Here is a 24,313-nt window from a genome sequence, read left to right as displayed (position 1 = left end):
TAAACAATGCCTGAATAAACTAGAAGCTTTTGAGATGTGGACGTACCGAAGAATTTTAAGGATATCCTGGACGGACAGAATGACAAACGAACAAGTACTTGTGAGGATGGACAAGCAACGTGAAATAATGGATACGGTCAAAATAAGAAAATTGCAGTATCTGGGGCATATTACACGCGGAGAAAAATATAAATTGCTACAACTGATTATGCAAGGTAAAATCCAAGGTAAACGGAGTATCGGAAGGAGAAGGATGTCATGGTTGCGTAATCTGAGAGAATGGTTTGGATGTAACTCCAACCAATTGTTTCGTGCTGCAGTCTCAAGGATACGAATTGCATTGATGATTGCCAACCTTCGCAGCGGAGATGGCACGTGAAGAAGAAGAAGATTAGTGATTTCCCTTAAGTATTGATGATTTAGAAAAGAACCCGGTAAACTTGTATATTTGATTGAATTTTTTTGATAATATTTTTTTATGTTCAACCTTCAAATTGTTTCTACCTTATAAAAATGGTGCTCGTTAGCGATTTCCTTTAAGTATTGATGCTTTAGAAAAGAACCTGGTAAACTTGTATATTTGTTTTAATTTTTTTGATAATATTTTTTAATGTTCTAGCTGAAATTAATAATTAAAATAATTTTCACGCAATCCTATTATTAAAACGTAAACTAAATTTCGGATTTATACCTGAGATGGTTGAAAGATTGACTAATTAATGATTGAATGATTGACGTTTTTTTGGAAAATTTTCTAAAAATAATTTCTACCTCCTATGCTATGGCAAAATTAATAAAAGTGAAGTCATTGTTTGATGGGAATACACATGGCAACATCCCACATATTTAAAAATAGAGAATGCAATTGCCCAACCCAATTTTTAAATGGCTATTTTTACCATTCTGCAAATGCTTCTAACAGACTGTCGAGTTTTGGAAACCCTGTATATCGCTTACCAATCGATACCGTAACTAACCAACAGGACTCACTGAAGTGTAGATGTACGCACATAGACACTTCTATTATCTGACGCGCCTAAAACCGGAATCCCAAACAATTTGAAAGCGAATAACATCTATTTACATACCCGTATAACATGTGTTATTCGCATATTGTAGAATATCAGTTCAAATTTAAACAGAATAATTTGCCACATGGGCGGCTTCCCATTTCGGTTAAATAATGTTTGTTTTACTCGAAACAGTGTAACCAGGTAATACGTTTAAATACCAAAATATTAACAACGGCTGTGGATGTCAATTTTACTGCGGTTCGCGTATTTTCCAAGTTGTTTTGTACATTTAATAAAACTGATCGAAAATAAAGAACATTTAAAGCAACCCACTCATTGCCGATATCAAACTCAAGCTATAAAAGTTGAACCAAGGTACCCTACAACGAATTAATAACACCCACAATGAAACGAGGAAATCTTTCCGACAAAAACTTTCTGACTTATTGAAAAGCCATACATCGACTGATGACAGCCGCAATGGTCCACGAATTATCAGAGCTTATGGAGCAAAGAAGAAAACTTAAAACCAAAAACTACAAAGAAAAACAAAGGCAAATAAAGAGAAAGATCCGTGGGATCCGAAGATGTTGGATAAATATAAGGAAATGGAGGAATTGGAGAAGAAGCACGTTTAACATGTACAACAACATTTCCTAATCGACAAGACGAACCAACTAGATAATGATGAAGTGGTAATTACTTTTTGGTATAAAATTGGCCAAAGCCAAAAAAGCAATCCTGGTTTTGTTAAGCATTATACTTCATCATACATCATAATCAGCAAATGCGAAGGTAATCTGGATAAGACTCGGGATTTCTGTTGGTACCAAAAGTATCCGACAATCTTTGTGTGCTATTCTCATTTGTCTATTGTTGTTCAACTTATATCAGAACATCATTGTCAAACAGAACCTGGGTACCAGGATCAGGTGGTTCAAATTAATAGTGAACTTCTCAGTAACATCCACTACGTCAACGACACAGTCTTCAGAGTCTCCAGCATCCTTTGGGCAAGGTTAATACGGCATTTGAGTTTTAGTTAATTTTCCACCACCAATCATACCCAAATGCTTCTTTGTAAATGAATGGACAGTACTTTACTTTAAATACCTTGGACGCTTCCTTATTGAACAACTCGACCCTGAGAAGGGTCAAGAGCATGAAATCACTGTTTTGTAATGACAAGCTGAATCTGAAACGTAGCCAAAGTTACTGTATGTGGCTGGGATCTGGACCCTCAAGTCTGCCAGAATCAGTTATCTAGAAGAGTTTAAAATGTTTAAAAAGAATAAAATAGAGGGTGGTAGGGAAGTAGGAGCGAAACAGGTCTCCTGTGTCAAGAATATTAGAGAATTCAGAGACCACTGTAATTATAACGTCAGAAAAACTTGACAACGCACAACAAGAAGTGGAAGAAATCAATTTAATGCCTACTGAGGTTGCTTTATTTTATTTGGCAATATCTCGTATAACTAGTAGACCTGGAGTTCCAGGAAATAAAATAAGCATGATAAAATTATAGCACTTATTTTCAAACTCCCCCTTTTAAGTCAAGAGGGTGTAATTAACCGCGCGGATCATCGAATTCAAGATTTCTTTGATAATTTTCAAATTAGGACTAATAATGTTGTTAAGAAGCCATAAAAATTTGTCAGTTTTGTCTGAGGCTCATTGGCGGAGCGGGCTTAATGGAAGCGGAATAGTTCCTGAATGTTTAATTACTTTAAGTATTATGTAACAATTTAGGTCACGATTTTCATTTATATTTTTGTTGCGCGCTTCCTATATAATAAAATATATTCAAAGTTGCTGCTGCTATTAATTTGGGACAGACTTGTTAAAGTTTGCATGAATGTGGCAGAAAAAAAACGCGTAACGTCTTTTTGGGTGCCTCCACGGGCATTTTTTAATATACAGGGAGGATAATACAAGAACTTATAAAGCGACTATGAAAAAATGCGGGAGATTTAAAATTTCGCTTTTAACCAATGACCTTGTGGCATTTAACAACCAAACAAGATATGCTTAGATCTTTTGGCCGTAGTAGGGTCATTATATTATCTAACACACTTACCGCATCGTTGTGGTTCCAAAAGATGTAAGCCGGAGGCTCCGGGCTGTGACGCACAACACACGTGAGATTTATGGTGCTTCCCCGATCGATGAAGAGTTCCGGACCGCCCACAATTTCCGTGTCGGGTTCTGAAATAATAAGAACCAATTTGTTTAAAACATTGAAATTTTGTTTTAGTCATTCGATTTCAAACATTAACAAAAAAAATTACTCAGTTATAGGAACAAAATTGAATGGCAACTTATGTTGCATCCTTGAAAAGGATTACAATTTCTTTACAGAAGACACAAAAAAATGTCAGTATTGTCTGAATGTGTCACAAAGTTTCTGATGCCCTTTACAACAAAAACAAAAATTTGTGGATTTGTACAGAAATTAAAATAAACACCCTGTAAAAGCAGGTTCCCCTTAAATGTCCTCTTAAGATTTTTAAATGGCAATAGCGCTGATATTATGAGTTATCGCTTCGGTAGTGTCAAAATAGTATATTATACAACAAGTTGTTGCAATTGAGTTACAAACATCAAAATTCAAACCGGACGGTAATATATCCGAAAACATCCGAAACTAACCAAAACTAAAATGACGCGGTAAAATTACGCTTCCCGCAGGCTAGATAGGTGGTAATAGTATATTATGCAACAAGTGCGGTAAATGGCATTTGACTCACGAGTTTATTTGACACGAGCGGAGCGAGTTTTTAATAAACGAGCGATATAAAAAGTTTACCGAACGTGTTGCATACTATACTTTTTCTACGACCAATAGTTTTTGCGTACATTTTGGCAAACCAACACGAATACACTCACTGACATGACCGTCAGAATTGAAAAACGTCAAAATTCAAGGCGTCGGAAATATCTCCGAAAACATACGATTGCTTCGAAATCCTTACGGCAATATCCCGGAAATGTCCGAAGGGTCTCGGATCCGTGGGACTGACGTGGTAAAGTGACTTATTGCGCACGCTAGATCGGTGAATAATTAGATATGTTACAGGAGGGAATAAAAAAATACTTTTTTCTACTCTCGTCTGTAAAATACCTAATTACCCATCGATCTAGCGTGCGGGAAGCGTCACTTTACCACGTCAGTTTCGTTTCCCATAATTCCGAGCCACTCGGATATTTCCGGGATTTTACCGCACGGATTTGGGAGCAATCGGATGGTTTCGGAGATATTTCCCACGCTTTGCATTTTGACGTTTGTCAATTCTGACGGTCATGTCAGTGAATGTATTCGTGTTTTGCGAAAATGTACCCAAAAACTAACGGTCGTAGAAAAAGTATAGTATGCAACATGTTCGGTAATAGTAATTATGCAACAAGTGCGGTAAACGGTATTTGACTCATGAGTTTATTTGACACGAGCGGAGCGAGCTTTTAATAAACGAGTAAGTTAAAAACTCGCTCGCTCGCTCGCGCGCGTCAAATAAACTCGTGAGTCAAATGCCGTTTACCGCACTTGTTGCATAATATACTATTTCGAATTGCTTCGCAATCCAGAGAGAGCAGGGGGTAGTTTTGGTTAGTGTCTCGGCGAAAGAGTTGATTTTGATTTTAGTTTGGTCGAAATAAACTTAAGAAAAAGTTAAGTCTGACATTTTTTCCGTCAAAATTACTTCTTGGAGCTGTTGCTCAACGTAAAGAGTGGGGTTGGTGGCGAAAAAGTTGATTTTAATGGGAATTTGATGCAAACTGATTTATTTCTCGTACTGCGGGTTTGCAATCTCAATGAGACTATTATTCCACACGTTTCTGAAATTGACTTTAGACTAGAGGTATCCAGTGGCGGCTCTCGAAACTTTCTGACGAAAGTAATGGAATTGTTTCGTTTTGTTTTCTTTCTTCTTTGATTTCAATATATATTTTCAATAACAAGACAAAATTGAAAAAAAAAACATATCCATATGTGACACCAATTTTAATAAACATTGCGAAAAACAGAAAACTTTTACCGCGTTCCTCGGAATCCAGTGTTTCGTTAGTTTTTTACATTTTGTTTTCTAAGACCCGCAAACCCTTCTCTTACAAGTTCAAATTTCATTAATATTTACATAAACACGCGTTCAAGAAGTCTTACCTAAATCTAATGGTTTTAGAAATACTAACATCTAATTATTATGAAAAATTTTAAAAAAGGATATCATTCTTATTTTTTAATTAATTTAAAGGATTTTTGCAATTGATGACGGGCCTTTTTTGTAGGCGAGGCAATACAGAGATTTATAGGTTTAGTAATCATTTTTTATATCGTCAACGATATATATAATTTTAAAATACCTAGTCATCGCAGATCGTTAGAAGGAAGTCTTCTAAAAATATGTTTAAAATTGGATAAAGTGGTTATTACTGCCAGCCGTGGAAGACCATATTTACTAAGAATATAATTTTGCATAAAAAAAATTATAATCTCAATTTCTGTCGAATTCGATTAAGTAGTTCCTATAAAAGGTACCTCTATATATATAAAAAATAAATAATTTTAAAATTTAATTTAAGACATAAACCTTTTGTATAAACCTTTTTTTTTCTAAAACCAGTAGTTCCCGAGAAAAGACCCCTAATAAAGGGCCTACCCTGTACATTTTATTACTGTGTAGTATTAAAAACTTGCAAAAACCATTTTATTGCAAAATTGTTGCAATCTACAAGTCTTTTAAATAGTCAATCTGCATTTGAAGCGTAAAAATATTAAAATATTATTCCACCTGCTTCCAAGTAGGTGTAGTTAAAATATTGCTTTCTAGGTTAATAACAAATAGCGGCGGATCCCAGATGGCGCAAGAGGCAAACCGTTAATTATGAATTTCAGAAGTTATCCAAGTTGCGCCCCTTTAATATTCTGGGCGTGGCAGAGGCAAATGTGATTTATTTCCGTAACTTTTGCGCCCGCATTTGCTGCCTCCTAAGATATCGTTTTCATCCCAAAGTTCGTTTTGCTTCACTTAATTATAATATTTTGCGGACGTGATACACGCAGCGTATAGTCATTTTCCCTGGGCAATAAATTTATCGGAAAAACCCACCCCGGAGTTTGAGTAAAATCTAAAGGCCGATAAACACGATGCAATTTCTACATGCCATTTTCGCCACCTAAATATGGTTGGTTATTTTGGTGGATTTTTATTTTAAGGTGTTTTTTTTTTAACTTTTAACGTTTTAATTAATTGGATAAACTGCCATAACTTCATTTACATTAAACGTACAGTGCGTCCCATTTTTAATGGTTTTACGGCGTATCTCCCTAATTAATAAAACTAGCGTCTTTCAGCTTTCGTGACAGTTTTTCATTAAATGAAAGTTGGCACAAATAGAAATGTTATAGCTATTTAGGATTTTTCTAGAGAATTTCTAGACGCCCTTTGTTGTTCCGTTACTTAACTTATAAAAACTGATATAGATACGTTTTTTTCACGTAGAATTCAGCGGCGTAGACAGTCTTATTTTGACGACATCAATTTTGATATACAAACTTAACTTATGTTTTCTTTAATGGGCTAAACTATATGTCTTTTAATAATTTTATTGAGATTGTTATGAGTTTTTCAAAAATATGAAAATATAAGAGATATCTCAAATACAATAATGGTCATACAAAAAATATAAAATGTAACACGTTGATAAATGCTTCTGTTCCTGGTATATTAAGCATTCGCTCTGATTGTGACAAATCAAACTGACTATAGTGACGTTTGTCAGACTTGTTTCACAATAGACCATTATACGTTAGTCTGGGGATTGAAAAAATTGTAATAGCCTCAAAATAAAATTATCGGAATTTAAGTAGAAAAAAAAAACGAAGGATAATGCGTCTACTATACATAGACAATTCTGCGTTTGATTAAACCTCAAACTAAACCATAAATTAAAAAATGGCACCTTTAGCTTGTATTACATTATCGAAATTTCAAAACCGCTTGAAAATTATAGCAGGTACTCTTTTTCTTGTTTCATCTGGTATAGTGGCCACTGTTTGGATGAGATTATATAGTTATTTCTAAAACAATAAAGATAGCTAATCAGTAGATTAAATGGGATAAAAGTTATGTATTTAGATGCGCCCTGAAGATTAAATTATCAGAAGCAAAAGTGAGAAATATCTAAAAGGAAACACATTATTATAATTTATTATTTGTTTCGTTTGCTGGGCTTTTGTTTTCAATTTAACAAAAAAAAGCTAAAGTTCTCTGAATTCTCGGATGTTATTTTATTTTGTGAACAGAATGTCAAATTCACTACTAAAATAACATTTAAATTTAAAAATGTGCTAATTCTAATAATAATACTTTCGTACAAATTATAACAAATTTAGCTTTTGATAAATAAATAAAAAATGTCCAAATAAATTTTTCTGATTTGTTAATTTCGGCCAATTAAAATCAGATTTTCATGAATTATTTGTTGGTGTAAAACAGCTATTTCGACAACACCGTGCTGTATTACATACAACAATTCTTCTTCTTAATTTAAGTTGTTGTAGGGTTTAAAAATTAATTCATTCCTCAAATATATTTCAAAAGTCGAAGTAAGTTATATCCGAAACAAATCAAAGCAGAAATTAGAGATTCTCCATTTTTTAATGACAAAGATCTATTAACAATTATGAATCCCACACTTGAAATTTATATTCATTAATTAAATTACAGAAATGGCATATATCAATTAAGATATAAAACAAAATATTTAAACGAAATTTTCCCTAATGCTATATTCTAGTTCCTTTTGAAATCTAAATGTACAATATATTTTCTCAGAAACAGACTAAGACCATCAAAAGATTTAATAGATAGTTTAATAGTTTGTTTAAACCGAAATTTTTCTATTTAATGATCAATTTTACATTCCTAAAGAAGGCTTAATTATAGGAAACCAACTTAGTTTACTACTTTCAAAAATTTTATTTTTGCTTGTTTCGCTACTGAAAGACAACTGCAAACCTTTTTGAAGGCTAGTAACTAGTAGTTTAAAATTAATCATCGAGACGGGATAAGATAATCATTTAAATTCTTTAGATTTAACAATGACTAAATCACAAAACAAATTAGATTTTTCTATTTATCATAAACGCTCACATAGAAAACCTTTACACACGCTGTGGCTGCCTTCCATTCTTTTATCCACAGATTGCTTAATACACCACTTTCTAAAGAAAGTTTTGAAGAAGAATAAAAAAAAATGTTTCGAATAACTTTGACCTCCGTAAGCCGTGCTGTAAAATCTCTGAAAACATCCGATTGCTCCCAAACCTGAAATATCCCGGAAATGTACGAAGTGGCTCAATTCTGTGGGAAACACAAGCAACGTGCTAAAATGACACGCTAGATCAGTGTGTAGCTATCTATGTATTTTACAAAAGGGAGTAGGAAAATTCACTTAATCACAAATAATTTTGGAAAGGAAACGAAATTTGAATTTACCAGCTGCCAGCAGTTGCTTTGTAATTGATGAGTATACTTTCTTTTACAAGCCAAAACTAACTCCTCGATGGATAAACATTATTCTGATTATAGAGCCTTAGACCAGAAACGTTAATAATGTAATACAACTAATTCCGTTTCCTCTTATCTTGTTTTTAAAAAGTTATCTTTATTTTTATTATGGTATAAGAAATACTACAATTTATTAGAAACTGTTAAGAAAGAGAATAAAACATCCGCGTTACTAAAAAAATGGAAAGCATATAACATTTTCTTTAAGATGGTCTCATATTCTTTTCATGGCACTCACTGTGTATGACTGAAATAATAATTGTGGTTGGGGAGTTTTCTAAACACTGGATAAGATATTTATTGGCGTAAAATTAGTTGTACAGTAAAATGCTTCTAATCACCTTTTTCCTAAGCATATATTTCTTATAATATACAAGGAACACCAAATACTAATAAAAATAACAATTGCACAACAATGATACAACACAGCAGTATAGTAAAAGATAATAATAATAACATTGCAAGTAACATGTAAAATTTTCGCAGATTTCCATAAAAAGAAAATTATGCACTTATTAGGCATGCGCAAGGTATAATTTTAAAACGTCAATGCCAGCTTCATTAAACACGGTTGCAAGCCGTTTCGAGCGTCTCCGGTATTTTACTCACGCTTAGAATTTTTCTGTGGCGGTCCAAAAAACAAGTATGGCCTTTAAAACCTGTTCATGCACAAACTTGTGGCTAAGACTTTATGGATAATATACCATTATTAAACTATTTCGTCGATGCTGTCTAACTTTATTTTCATTTATTCTTCGATATAAATGACTTAAAGTAAGTCAGTCAATAGCTAAATAACATGTGCGATATTTATCAATAGACCAACTCGGTTTAAATCGATACTTCAAAGGTAATAAATAACGACATGTAAATGCAGTTTAACGCAACTGGAATTACAGAAAGTTTCGTTACAAATTACTAGAATGTAACAAAAACTGTACTATTTGCATTTTTGTTTCATGATTATTTTAATTTGCGATTAATAAAGCGACTAGGTACAGGTGGATATTATAGAAATGACCGTATACGGTTACCTACTTGCTTGGGTTAGTTTTGGTTAGTGTATAATTCGTAAAGCCACAGAAGGTTAGGAAGGAGGTATCTCTGTAGGTGACTGACTGACTGACGATACTTCTTTATTTGCCAGCAACGAGCAAGAACTAATGGAACTGTTGCAGCGAGTCCAGACGGCTAGTCGCGAGGCAGGACTGACCATTAACAGATTAAAGACAAAGATAATGATTATCGATCGACCAAGAAATAACAGGCCAGAAATCAAGAAAATAAATGATATAATAACGAATTCAGGAGGGTGCACAGCGCAAATCGAAATATGTCGAGCAGGATCTGGAAGGGTCGAGACATAGCTTTGTCTACAAAGATGAGACTCGTCAAAACTTTGGTATTCTCAGTCTTCCTTTATGCATCGGAGTACTGGACACTCAACGAAACAGACAAACGTGCTATTGATGTTTTTGAAATATGTCGCTGGCGAAAGATGCTGCGCATATCATGGACACAAAGAAGAATGAACGAATCAATTTTAAACCAATTAAAGATTAAAAAAAGACTGCGCACCATCGTCTCCGAGCGAATTAGATCCTTTTTTTACATGTCGTCAGAAGAAACGGATTGGAACAACTCACTATTCAAGGAAAGGCGCAAGGAACGAAAAGCCGAGGAAGATCTCCAGTCAGATATGTGGACCTCATTGTCAAGGAAACCGAAGTACCTCTCAACGAATGTTTTAGAGCCGCTGAAGACATGCGGAAGTGGAAAGACCTCACAGATTACAGATCATGATGGCACGATACCCGAAACGGGTGACCGAATAAGAAGACTTGTTTGGGTATAACTAACTCTTAAACCATTAAAGGGGTCCAATTGAAAGCTCAAGATATTAATTTTCGATTTCAGCAGCCAACGAGTATAACGATGAAATATTTTTGAGCGCCCTTAAAAAGTTGCAATCTATAAACGAACCATACCAATTAAGAGATTTTAAAAAATTAATGTCTGTTTTTGTTTTTTTTTATTAGTGGCGAAACAACTAAGCCTTAGTGGCAGTATTAGGAGTTTTGAAATAAATATATTCTAATAAACATTTTTAATTTATAAATTATATAAAAAAAATATGAAAAACGATATTTGTAGTACAGGTTTGCAAAAAAAAAACATAATAAAAGTGGACCAGACGAGTCGCCAAAAATTACTTTCAAGTTGTAAGTAAATAAGTAATGTCCTCATTGTTAACCCAGAGAAATTTTGTTCACATTCTTTCTAAGTTCTAATTCTAATTAAGTCATTCATCAAATGCAGGAAGGCATAAGTTTGACGAAAATTTTGATATTTTAGTTCATAGAAAAGTCGTAAACTAACTGGAGATTGAAAAAATGAGTGAAAAAGTGGCCATCCTGTATAATTTTATGCGAGAGGATATGTAAAAATGGAAATATCCGAATCGATGAAAAACCATAACGTTAGGTGGGATCCTATAAACTGCCGAAGGGGCTTTTTTGTTCCCTCAAAGGGAATATTATTTTATGCTGCGCAAAACACGACTTTCGGCTCTACATTCGCTTTATTTGGATATAGCATTTTGCTACTGGACCCAAAGCGATTCCCTTTAGTAGTAAATTATTCAACAACGCTTGCTGTTTTCAAAGTGACCCACGCAGATAACAACTCCCGCTCGGAAGGAAGTTCGTATTAGTTACTTTTGGCGTTAAACTTGCTTAATTAATATGGATATGGAAAACTTATTGCTTAAAATCATTTTCCTTAAAGCCGTGGAAATCCATTTCGATGAAGTAAAACTTTAGTAACGAACAGAGGTGCTAAGATAATGAGATCAAAATGTTGGCTCGAGAATAAGTACGCTTTTGTTGTAGATTCAGAGGTAAAGTTAATATCGCCTTCATTTCATACAGCGCTTTGCAATTTTTTTTTTGGATAGTTATTATTTCAGTAAGTATACTAATACTAGTACACCTACTGAAATATGAATAATATAAGGTTTTGTTGCATCAGAATTTGCCATTTAGCCGCCGTGTTAATAATATTATAACAATGAAAAGATGTTCCAATAACTTTCCACTACAGTGAGTGTTCGGTATTACAACGCAACATAGTAGGCGCGTGACCCGGCTTCGCGAGTACATCGTAGGCCGCCGGCTCTTGGATTGCCGTCCATACTGATCGAAACAATTCGATCAATCTCTGGCCGCCGAAACGAGCTGGAGTCAGCCTTCATCCACCGGGCTATGTAATTTCATTTAAAAATATTATTCCTTTGTTTTCCTTAAAAAAATGAAATTCACGTTCATCAATGAAAAAATCGTCTATCAAGGAATTTGGGTATGTAGCGATTTATCGAGTGCAACGATGAGCGTACGGGTCACTCATCGGAATCCCAAACAGTGAGTAAAATAATTATTGTTTAATCGTGAACGATTTCATTAAATACTATTACCAGAATTTTACTGTAGTTGGTGTCCATTTTTATATAGTTTTACGGGATATCTCGCAAAAGATGCTACTTTTTACAGAAATAAAAGATGCGGCAAACAGAATTTTCTTAGCACTTTTGATTTTTGAGTATTGCCGTTTTTCTGGCAAAAGTCAATACCATACTCAGACTTCTTCATTTAAATTATTTTTCAAAGAATTTTTGCGATCTTTCAGCCGTGTCATATGGGAGATTACCATAAGGGCATGAATTTGGGTGTTTTAGAAAAACTGTATTTGTAAAATGATGAAACATCTTATGGCCTATTCAGAAGAAATTATGAGTAGCGCAAGTTATCATTTGCGATTTATTTATTTAAAGTTTTTATTGTAAACTTACAAAAGGCGAAATCTACTCTTACGACTACTCACACTCAACCATTTATAATATCTTACTATATATAGAAACCACAAAAAAAAAACGGAAATTGTAGCAACAAGCGAGGTCAACGATGTAAATATTAGTTAGTTAGAAGTGAATTATTAAAAAAGGGAAGGCATCTACTAGTGCACTATAGATAATTGTGCTGTGAACAAAGAACGTTTGAGCTGTTAAGGGTTAGATCTTTAAGGGATGGTACATTATTATATATTAGATACAATAGCAGTATAAATAAAGCTACAGCGAAACAAGGTTAATCGATAACGAGTATTATATTATATTATTATTATTATTATTATATTATTATATTATAGGGTGATAAAGTAATTAGTAATTTACGGACAAACACGGTCAGATGATACTGGCAAACCAGTTAGGAGCCAATTAATATTTTCGAAGTTTGAAAATAAACCTACAACAAGCTTTCTGAAGCTTTTGGATTTTGTTGAGTAAGTCATTCACAAGCATTAAGCTTAAGTAAGTACTTTACTTTTCTTAAAATCGGGTGTTTTGGTCCATGTCCAAATAGGGCAAGGTTATTATTTAGGAAAGCAATTCTTTTTTTTTGTGAATCCCATTCCTACACACTTATCTAAATTTAATTTTAGATTATTTTGAGAGGCACAGGTAAAAATTATTTGCAAATCACTATTTATTTTTAAACAAGTCAAGTTCAATGTCCTCAGTGTCGTCTGCAAATGCTTGAATGAAACCGGTCACCCGGTCTAAAGTCACTGACAGTTCATTGTCAAGTGTCGATATAATCTCACTGGCAATATTGGTAAGGGTTGAAGTAGTACTGTGGTTTTTGAGAAACCCTGACTGCAAATCGGATATAATTTCATTAAATATAGCCAACTCAGAAAACTGGGGCTGCACAACCCTTTCAAGGGCACAACGGCCCCATCTGGTGGCCTAAGTGCTTGGACGCCCGCGAGCCCCCCCCCCCCCCCCTTTAAATTCCAACCCTTTCAAGTATCTTGGCCAGTGTTCGATTCAGAGATATTGACCCTAAATCACTAGTCAATTTAGATTGACCTATACTTTCGGAACTGATCTAAATAGAGATCTAACACATTTACTACCAGTTGCATTGGACTTTAATTGAGAATTAATATGACAAATGTTGCCATACGAAGCGAAAAAGACAGGTGATTACTAAATTTGGAGTGACGGAATTTATTAACAGTGTTAGAACAATTGTGAGGGGGATTGAAAACAGAAGAAAAAAAGTCGTTAATCTTGTTGGCGTGTAAAAGAAATGTTAAAACTTTGAGGAGAATGCACATTCAGGGTATGTACCGTTCTCCTTGGATCAAACGCTGTCTCGCTCTTGAAGGTAACACCTCTTTTCATGTTTAAGTGCAGCAGACTGTGGATTTTTCTTTGGAAAAAAAGGATTGTATTGCTTTCATTTTTACTGAATAGGTAGGTTTAACTCTGCTTTTATATATCATTGTTGTGGTCCCAGTGTTTACTTTCTTTTAAAATATAAGCAACTTTTAATTTTTCAAAGAAACTTTCACATGCTACTGTAATACTTTTTACAAAACTTCAGTGCAGCAGACTGTGGATTTTTCTTTGGAAAAAAAAGGATTTTACTGCTTTCATTTTCACTGAATAGGTAGGTCTGACTCTGCTTTTATATATCATTGTTGTGCTCTTAGTGTTAAGCAACTTTTAATTTTTCAAAGAAACTTCCACAGGCCACTCTAATACTTTTTACAAAACTTCTTCTGAAACAGTTTCAGTCAAGCTGTGAAGAAGCCAATAGGATGATTGGCGACCCAGGAGGAATCCAGAAGTTTTTGTATAAAGTATAAGCAACTTTTGAATGTTTTCGAAAATAGTAAAACAATCAAATTTCAGAGTAGGTTGTTTTTTCTCAAACCAGGTTAATTTGCACGGCAGAGCTGCTCTTTGTGAAATATTCTCAATAATACGATCGTCTGATACCATACACCGGTAGTTGTGATTGCGAGATTTACCGTGTGAAAATGAGGAGAGGAAGAATAACCTAAATTATGCAAGCAAACAGTGATAGAAACTGAAAGGAAAATACCAAATAGGGAGAAAAGGGAAAAGGATGAAAGAAGCCTGCAAGAGAAAAGGAAGACGACTGGAAAAGGAAGAAAAGAAGTTAGGAAACCAATTTACTAGTTTAATCTGCAATGAATCAGTAATTCAGGAATTCGTGGTACCAAGAAAGCTTTGTTACCAGTCCGTTACCATCGAAAATATTTTACGGAAATGCATGAAAACTACTCTATAAACATTCGTGTTCAACTTTTGACTCGCAAGGGACTTTTTCAAAAAATTTGTCGTTATTCAATTACAATCAGAAAAATACTTTAAGGGACTCTCAAGTCAATTTGCACACCTGAGAGGCAACGTAATATATTTTCCCTATCGTCGTGTAAAATTCTTACTACCCATTCGGCGCGTTTTACATATTCACGCCATAAGATACTCCAACAAAAATAGTTTAATGAGACTTTAAAGTCAGGAGAGTTTCTTTTTAAAGTTTCCCGTTGTAAGGCTCATTCAATTTGAAGCAGTGTATTTCGGGAACCAATTATCCTCGCAGTACTTTTACGATCTTAAAACTTGCGCTTTGAGATTTACATAATCGTTCGCAGTCCAATGAAGTTCGGTATAAAAATTCGCGGATTGAAAAACATTGATCGAGATTTAGTTACCGCTGTTCTGGGGTAGTTTAGTTAGTTGCGATTCATTATTCATTTTTTGATATTAAATTTTACTGTTTTTTGCAGTTTTTTTACTGCTATGGAAATTTTTGGTAATGTAAATGTTGTGAACAACAGTCGTTATTGTCTGCTTTTACTGTTACTGTGAGAAAAAGACAGTTATGACTATACAAAAAAGTATGGTTTTGTCAAGGAAAAAATAAAATATGAATGTAATAAATTATTTATATAAAAAACAATTTTTTGGTTATGTTGTGTATTCTTATTTTTTCATTTGGGGGTTGTCTTTAGAATACTGGAGTAATATTTTCCAGTCTCATCTCCACAAAATCTTTTACGATATTTTGAATGTCTACAAACAAACTTTTCAAGACTATTCGATATTAACAGATTTAACGCTAACATTGGAAATAGTCAGCGATGTTTTCTTTATAAATGATTTAATTAATTAAAATTGATATTCTTTAATCTCGTGTAATTTTCAAGCTTTTATTAAAATGGAAACAGTTTTCCTATATGTTGCAGAACTTGCAAAACCTTAGATCAAAGACCCTCCTAGATTTTTGTCAGAATTTAACTTTGAGCATGTCTCAATATTGTCTCCTTTTTTTCAAGTTTTCGACAGAATTTTAGAATATCACTTAATTGAATTTATGGCAACAGCTAAAAACTTAATACCATCAATGAAAGTGCAGCAGCAACAGATGTCCTCGTAGTAGATTCCAAATCTACGTCTGAATTCGCGGAAATGGCAAAACTAAATCCGCATAATTTAATGGGTGTAGTAAATTCTCTATTAATGTCCAATCACATTCTTACAGGTAGCCTAATAATTTCTAGTCTTTTGTCAACTCCCTTTCCGTAATTTTATATAATTGAAAATGAATATCCATTTAAAACTAACTTTTCTAACCGTATTTGGAAACTGAAGGCTCCTCTAAGCTAACGATAACCTCGTTACCACACAGGCTAAACAACAGGCTAAAACTAAAACAAAAATCTTTTAAAATTCTCTTAATCAAACTTTGTCGCTGTCGTCACAACACAACACAAACAAGTTTAAAATCACTTTAAAAAATCATTGTATTACAAAAGACCAGATGAAATAACACAGGACTTTGACTTGACTATTTGACTATTTGGTATTAAATGGAAAACTAATAACCATATTAACCATTTCAGCTGCAAAAAATGTATGTGTATGTATTGTATACTATAACTGTATATAAAGTTTTACCTTAAATTTTAGGTCCAAACTACACCAAATTGCAAGTGTAATAGGATTTTTCAGAACTGCAAACATAATATTCTGACGACCCTTAAAATAAATTAATAAAAAAAAAAATAAGCTTCACTCATTCCCCTCAAAGGAGGAAGACAGAGTTTACAACCAGAATTATATGTCAAACCAGAAGAATATTCAAGACATTTCTTTTAGGTGGTATAAACTCAACTATCTAACTACTCACAATTATAATACAACACAGACAAAAACGATCATTTATCAAATCTTCCAATATTCGTAGACATTCTTTATCAGTAGATCGTCATTCTCAAACCTCTGTAATTTTTAGTTGTAATGGGCATCCCAACCAGAGGATAAAGTAAATTTTGCCGCTCTGGTATTATCATTGTCAAAATAATATGTGGTCTAGGGTAGATATATAAAACAGGTCCATTTCAAAAATAATTAGAAATATACAAGTCGCGTAACAAGTTATACAACAAAATTTAAAAAAATATAGATCAAATTTTTATTTAATTATAACAATGCAACGTCATAAGAATCACAATTAGTAACAGTACTTAGCTATAAAAAATAGAAAATATATTGAAACTATACATAAATACCAAGTTTTTAAATTAGTATCACCTCTAAAAATGATTGCTTGAATGATAGGTAAAGATAATTAATCAATTACTAATCAAGAAAGCTCAAATATCAACTCTTATTTTAGCAGAATTTCGGTATCATAAAAACTTAATATTGTGAATTTGTTGTATTAAACTGGTTGCCCTTGTAAATAGGGTTTAAATGACTTGATTAGTGAGAATTTATTCTATCAAAAAGAAATTATGAAAATTTAAAAATATTTTTTTGGTCCATGGTCCATAGAGACAGAATATACAGAAGTTACTCCCCTCTAACTGTTTTATTTTATAATTCAGAAAAGAAAGTTTACATATTGTTTTATATACGAGGTGTGCTATAAAGGCGTAGTATATATAAGTTATATATTTTTTAAATGGAAGCATTACATATTATTTCAAAAAAGGTTATTTTAGGCTTATTTGTAATTGTTTGGTTTAAGATCATAATAAAAAGTCAAAAAAGTCAAAAATAAAATAGTTGGCCATGTATAATCGTGACGTCACGCTATCGCTTGGTTTTTTTTATTGAATATAATTATTGTAGAAAAATCGATTAAAAAAACTTGAGGATTAATTCGAAACATTTTAGTATTATGTTTATTTTAAACATGAAGCTGGACTTAAAAAATAGAACTGAGCAGACTTCAACGCTAAAGGAACTCCGGAATGATCTCAACAATAGGCTTAACGAAATAAATATGGTTGGTAATCCCAAGGTGAAGAACGTTTGGTTCTAAATTGCGATCAAGGAAATGAAAATCTGGCCAAAAAGTTTAGATGACCGATGAAATTCTGAATTTGATGGATGAGCGTTTCTTAAGAATGATCATCTAGAATATCGCCAATTACATCGCCAAATAAAAAACAAAAATAAAATTGGGAAAGAAGATTGACTTAATACATATGGTATATACAAACTGGTATACTCTTCGACAGTGGAGATAAGATCATCCTAATCTGAAGAAACCGCCAATTAAATCACAGTGGTGCAGTTATGGGCCTGTTTCATTTTGGAAACTGTGGATATTCAAGATTTTTTTTATTGGACAGCCGGTTTTTGAGAAATCGTTTTTCTCTTTTATTATTGAAAACTTGGTTTTTAATTTTTCAAAAAATACTTTCCTACCCCCTAGCCTCTCACTATCAATAGTTTCTGTCAGAGTCCCAAACGAAACTTTTGTTTAATTTGAACTCGTTAAGTTCAAATTTTGAACAGTTACTTTGTTTCAGAGCAATGTCCAAGAAACAGTTGAAAATCTAAAACAAAAGACGGCCGCCGAACTTCAACCGTGAACTGTTAAAAAACATCAAAATTTGAAAATTAAAGACAAATTATTTTTTCGATGATGAATAGCTTTAACATGCACAAAAATATTGAAGATGCTGCCGGTATATACAGACTTCGGCAAACTGGTATTCCCTTGGACAGTCGAGATAAGATGATCCTTATCCGATAGAAACCGCCAATTGAATCACAGTGTTACAGTTATGGACCTCGGACCTACTGCTACCGAGATCTCTAGTTTAGTAAGGAGCGTGTATGCTTTCGCAGAAAATCAATTTAATTGATTTTGCGGAAGTAACTAATATTGTAATCAATTAATTATGGATTGCCACTATTTTACCATTATCCATTAAGCAAAAGACACTGATGGTTCATATTTATTTGATATAATAGGACAACTTCGAATGAAACTTCTAAGATTACTATTCACACACTAGTATTTGTTAAATGCGCCCCTCCACAAAATTTTCCTCCTTCCCTCTGATGCGCGGCCGGGAATATTGCCGAAGATTTTCCGCGGCAACACGAACACACCCGAATATTCAAGCCAATTCAAATTTTCCCGCCAAAAGTAATCACCACTATACGATACTATTGATGTACTATTGATATACTTTTTAGCACAGCTTACATATTGCGCAATAATCCGACGATTTGGGGTTCAGTAGAGTAGCCCGTACGGCTAGACTGCGCCCTGATTCAGTAAGAAGTGTTTGTATTATATTGTGAATATGTATATGTTTTTTTTATTTGACTATTAAAAAAATTCGTTTATTATTATTATTATTATTATTATAAAAGAGAATGAAAAGTTTTTTTACTGATAATCCTTTCTATGATATTAATGAATACTTGGAGTTGATCAAACATACTACACTTGAATAGACCACTGCGTTAGTGTGTTAGTTCTCAAAAATTGTACAACCTTTTATATTATATATATAAATTCTTTTGTATTGTTAACCTTTGACGTACCATTTGTTGTTTTTGTGACGTATCTGAATGGCCAATAAATTCTATTCTATTCTATTCTATTCTATTATTATTATTATATTATTATATGTATGTATGTAGGTAATACTAAATATATGTATATTAAACCCTACAACTTTTGTATTAGACTTTTTTTTTCTGAAACGTAAATAAAAGAAGAGTTGTTAGAGGATCACTGTTACTCACAAGTTGTGTTCTTAGATTTGAGTAAAAATATGTCGAGAATCACGCGTTCCTGTTTCGGTCGTTGAGAATAAAGTCTATTACAGGATTAAACAATCCTTATTCCCACTTCGGCCGAATAAAGCCCTCTGAGTAAAGAGTTTAGTACTCTCCGACCCACATACATAATTCTATTGTATCTTGAATGCGAAATAGGGTATACGTTACAAAAGTAATCCCACGGTTACTTTACTTTATCTCTGCAGTAACACCTTAATAACATATATTACCTTAAGACAAAAAGATTTTATTAGAGTAAAGTATTAAGGGAGACTTCCGTAGAATTTCCATTTAAACACTTTCGAGGCGAAAAGCTTCGACGAAATAAAAGCTCCGCCAACTCGATAACCGGGGACGTTCGGAATGATTACGGATGATTGATTTTTTAGCGCCAAATTGCGATTCGCTTCTGCAAATTCGAAGCTGTTTCGTTTAGTAATTTTAATGCGAGTGAAAAGGTCGAGAGGCGTTTCTTAACACGAAACGAACTATAGAAAGGGACGTTACAATTCATTTTATAAAATCTATATTCTTATTTGCACTACGAACTAGTAAAATCTCATTAGGTTTGCACAAGCACCGAAAGATTACCAGAAATGATCTACTCACAGTTTATTGCTGCAATTTTATGCATTTTTAATATGGAATTTTGGCAAAAAATAAAAAATAACCGAATTACAAATACTCTTTATAAAACTTCTGGATTCCTCTTGCGCCGATTTTTGCTTAGTCGAACCTGCTAATGTTTCACCAATAAATCTCTAAACAGCCTAACAATCTTAACCGCGACTCAGATTTCTACTTTTCACCAATATGGGAATCAGTCATCAGTCATCAGTCATTTAGCTCCTCCCCCTCAACCAATATATAAGCAGGTACAGAGTAAAATGCGTGCCAGTTTCAGTCAAGTTCAGAAGAATCTAACAGGATGATTGGCGAAACGTTAGCTAGTTCGACTCAAGAAAAACCAACGCAGGAGGAATCCAGAAGTTTTATACAAAGTCTGCTATTGTTGTCTTTTCTTAACTGTGTACGTTAGACAGAGAGAAAGATGTATTATTGGATATGTCATATAAACTACACAATTTGAAAACGTTATGTTGTTTATTTAACTTTTACAATTGATCATTAAGTATTTAAAGAAAAAGACTGTAATTGTAAAAAAGTCATCGAAGGGTATGGCTTTTATGAGGATTAAATTTTTAAGATAGTATAAGCAAGAAAAAGCAATTTTGTTTGTTTGTACCAATGATATTTAAAAATCGCAAAATTGGTCTTGGCAAGCCACTAAAGTTCATGTGAACGGTAAGTAAAATTTCTCTCGGAAATTTAAATTATAAATGTCACTTAACTTACCGACTAGCTCACTAGATTTTAATTGTACCTTTTACTTAAATTGTTTGATATATTGCATAACATTTTCCTGTGTATTAGTTTTTAGGTACATGTTTGCAAAACAACACGAATACCTTCACTGACATAACCGTCAGAATTCAAGGCGTCGGAAATATCTTCGAAAATATCCGATTGCTCCCAACCCCGTGCGGTAAAATTCCGGAAAATACTTTTTTCTACTCCCGTCTGTAAAACACCTAATTACACACCAATCTAGCCTCCGGGAACCGTTACTTTACCACATCAGTTTCGTTTCCCATGAATCCGAGCCACTTCGGACATTTCCGGGATTTTACTGCACGGATTTGGAAGCAATCGGATGTTTTCGGAGATATTTCCCACGCTTTGAATTTTGACGTTTGTCATTTCTGACGGTCATGTCAGTGAATGTATTCGTGTTGTTTTGCGAGAATGTACCCAAAAACTAACGGTCGTAGAAAAAGTGTACTATGCAACAGGTTCGGTAAACTTTTTAAGTCACTCTTTTATTAAACACTCGCTCCGCTCGTGTCAAATAAACTCATGAGTCAAATACCGTTTACCGCACTTGATGCATAATATACTAATTTTTCTACTCCCGTCTGTAAAATACCCAATTACCCACCGATATAGCGTGCGGAAAGCGTCACTTGACCACATCAGTTTTGTTTCCCATGAGTCCGAGCCACTTTGGACATTTCCCGAATTTTACTGCACGGATTTGGGAGCAATCGGATGTTTTCGGAGATATTTCCCACGCTTTGAATTTTGACGTTTGTCATTTCTGACTGTCATGTCAGTGAATGAATTAGTGTTTTTTTGCGAAAATGTACCCAAAAACTAACGGTCGTAGAAAAAGTATAGTATGCAACACGTTCGGTAAACTTATTAACTCACTCGTTTATTAAAAACTGGCTTCGCTGCGCTCCGTTCGTGTCAAATAAACTCGTAAGTCAAATGCCGTTTACCTCACTTGTTGCATAATATACTATTGTGCCACGATTGTCAAACTGCAGCAGTTTATGTGGAGGTAACAAATTAACACGCACCCTACATATTACAGCTAAAATATAGGGTGGGTCAAAAAGTACATATTGTTTCTTTACCTATAATCCTTGTCGCATACCCTACTTTTTATGAGCAAAAGATTAAAAACAATAGTTTAATTTTGAAATCGACAGATGAGAACCTAGTACTAGTAAAGTTCTTAAATTGTCACAATTAAAGGAAGTGAATGTGGCGCACCTAAATTAAACCCAGAGAAATGAAATTTTAATTTTTATTGGATGTAGAGACAACTAGCTCAAGAAGTTTGTGATCCGTTGAACGCAAAATATCCAAAGAGGCTCATTACAAGATCCACACTCAATAAAGTTGAGAGAAAATTTATAGAAACAGGGCATGTTAAAGAACACATTATTCAGGATATATTCATTAATTTTCCTTGTTTCCAATTTAATTCTAAATTTTTAATTATACAAATTTTGTGGTTTTTCCTTATACGCTTTTGATTTTCATTATCCGCAGAGTAAAAAATCCAGTAGACTAACCCAGGGGTTCCCAATCTTTTTTATCCCGCGGCGCAGTTACAAATTTAGTACTTTATCACGGCGCCCTGCTCTTTAAAAAAGAAGAAATAGGCACCTATAATAATTGTTTATGATAGTAGTTAGGTTAGATAGGATTATAAATTAAAACACTTACAATCAAACAGACTTTTTAATATTATAAAATAATTAAAACTGGAAATAACTTGTGTATTTCTTAAGTCTTATGAAAAACAAAAATAAAATATGTACGATTGTCAGTCAAATCAATGTGATGGGTGAGCTTGGTGATATGCACACAGTTTTTCAAAGCGGGGAATAAGACTTGACACTGCTACTCTCATTTCTTTCTCCACATTGATTCTCGAGCGATATTTGTTCTTAATTACAGCTACAGCTGAAAAACCAGACTCGCATAAATATGACGTTGCAAACGGAATGAAAATTCTTAAAGCTTTTGAAGCTAAATTTGGATATTCATTTTGAATTGATAACCAAAACTCCAACAAGTCGGAAGTGATGAATCTAGTTTTAAGACTGCTGTCGCAAGAGAGCTCAATGAGACTCTCTTCATCTTGTGATGTGAACCCTGGTGGAGCTTGTGCGTGGAAAGGATCTTTGATCCATGCAAATTTTTCAACATCATCATCTTTAAAGTACGCCGAAAACCATTCGCTGAGCTTCAATAGGTGTTCCGTGAAGAGGGCAATCAGGTCTGGTGAGACAACCAATTCATTAGATGCCGCATATTTATACAGCTGCGGGAAGCAATCTTGACCGCCGCCTTCATTCATTTTATTTATCCACAACTGTAGTTTCTTTTTAAATGCCGCAATTCTCTCCGATAGTTTCAGAATGTGCGTGTTATTACCTTGCAAAGACAGATTCAAATTATTTAGTTTCTCAAATATATCGCACAAATATGCTAGTTTTAACAAAAAGTCTGGTTCAGTAAAATATTTGGCGCTTTCATGACGTTCTTGCTGTAAAAAAGTTCGAATTTCTTCGTGTAATTCGAACACACGAAATAAAACATTTCCACGTGATAGCCACCGTGAATTGCAATAATACAGCAGGGCCGTATGCTCAGCCCCCATATCCAAGCATAGTTTTTTAAAAAGTCTGGCCTTAAGAGGCCTAGTTTTTATGTAGTTTACTACGTTAATTACAGATTCCAGTACTTGGTTAAGTTCGGAGCTCATAGATTTTGATGCAAGAGCTTCTCTATGGATGATGCAATGGGTCCACAAAGCATTCGGTGCTTTTTTACGAATAAGCGCTTGTACTCCTCCATACCTGCCAGACATGGATCGAGCGCCATCAGTACAAATACCAATACACTTTTCCCAATTCAAACCATTTTCTACAAAAAAATTGTCAATAATTTCAAATAAGTCTTGGGCCTTCGCACTTTCGGTAATGGTTTTGCAGAATAACAGATCTTCGACAATAATATTGTCAGTCAGAAAGCGTACGTAGCAAATAAGATGCGCATCATTATTACTGTCAGTAGCCTCATCAAGTTGCAAACCAAAATAATTGTTTTTGATTTTTTCTATTAATTGGTAATTGAGATCCTCAGCTATGTCATGGATTCTTCGACCGATCGTGTTGTTAGATAAGGGTACCTTGGAAATTAATTTTCCTGCCGATTCTCCAACCATAATGTTTACCATGTCGAGAGCAGCCGGTAGAATAAGCTCTTCTGCAATAGTATGAGGTTTTTTGCATTTTGCCACCCTGTATGCTACCTTGAATGATGCTAACAGTGCGTTGTTAGGTACTGAGGCTTGCTGAGTGAATACGTTTTTTGTTTTATTTAAATTTTGTAATTTTCGGTGA

General features: G+C 33.8%; 1 protein-coding gene across 3 annotated transcripts in view; it reads right to left on the bottom strand.

The window, feature by feature from the left end:
• Nucleotides 1-24,313, bottom strand: part of LOC132702911 (lachesin-like) — a 513,947-nt gene that overhangs the window by 15,434 nt on the left and 474,200 nt on the right. For all 3 annotated transcript variants that reach the window (XM_060671771.1, XM_060671769.1, XM_060671772.1), the window contains one exon: nt 3,091-3,218. In XM_060671771.1, coding sequence (XP_060527754.1) covers nt 3,091-3,218 — 128 coding nt within the window. The remainder of the gene's footprint in view (nt 1-3,090; nt 3,219-24,313) is intronic.

Source organism: Cylas formicarius, unplaced genomic scaffold (assembly GCF_029955315.1).
Source record: "Cylas formicarius isolate icCylForm1 unplaced genomic scaffold, icCylForm1.1 PGA_scaffold_6__28_contigs__length_40554024, whole genome shotgun sequence".
In the NCBI taxonomy this organism is placed as follows: Eukaryota; Metazoa; Arthropoda; class Insecta; order Coleoptera; family Brentidae; genus Cylas; species Cylas formicarius.
Note: the sequence above shows the minus strand (reverse complement) of the source record. Positions and strands in the feature narration are given on the sequence as shown.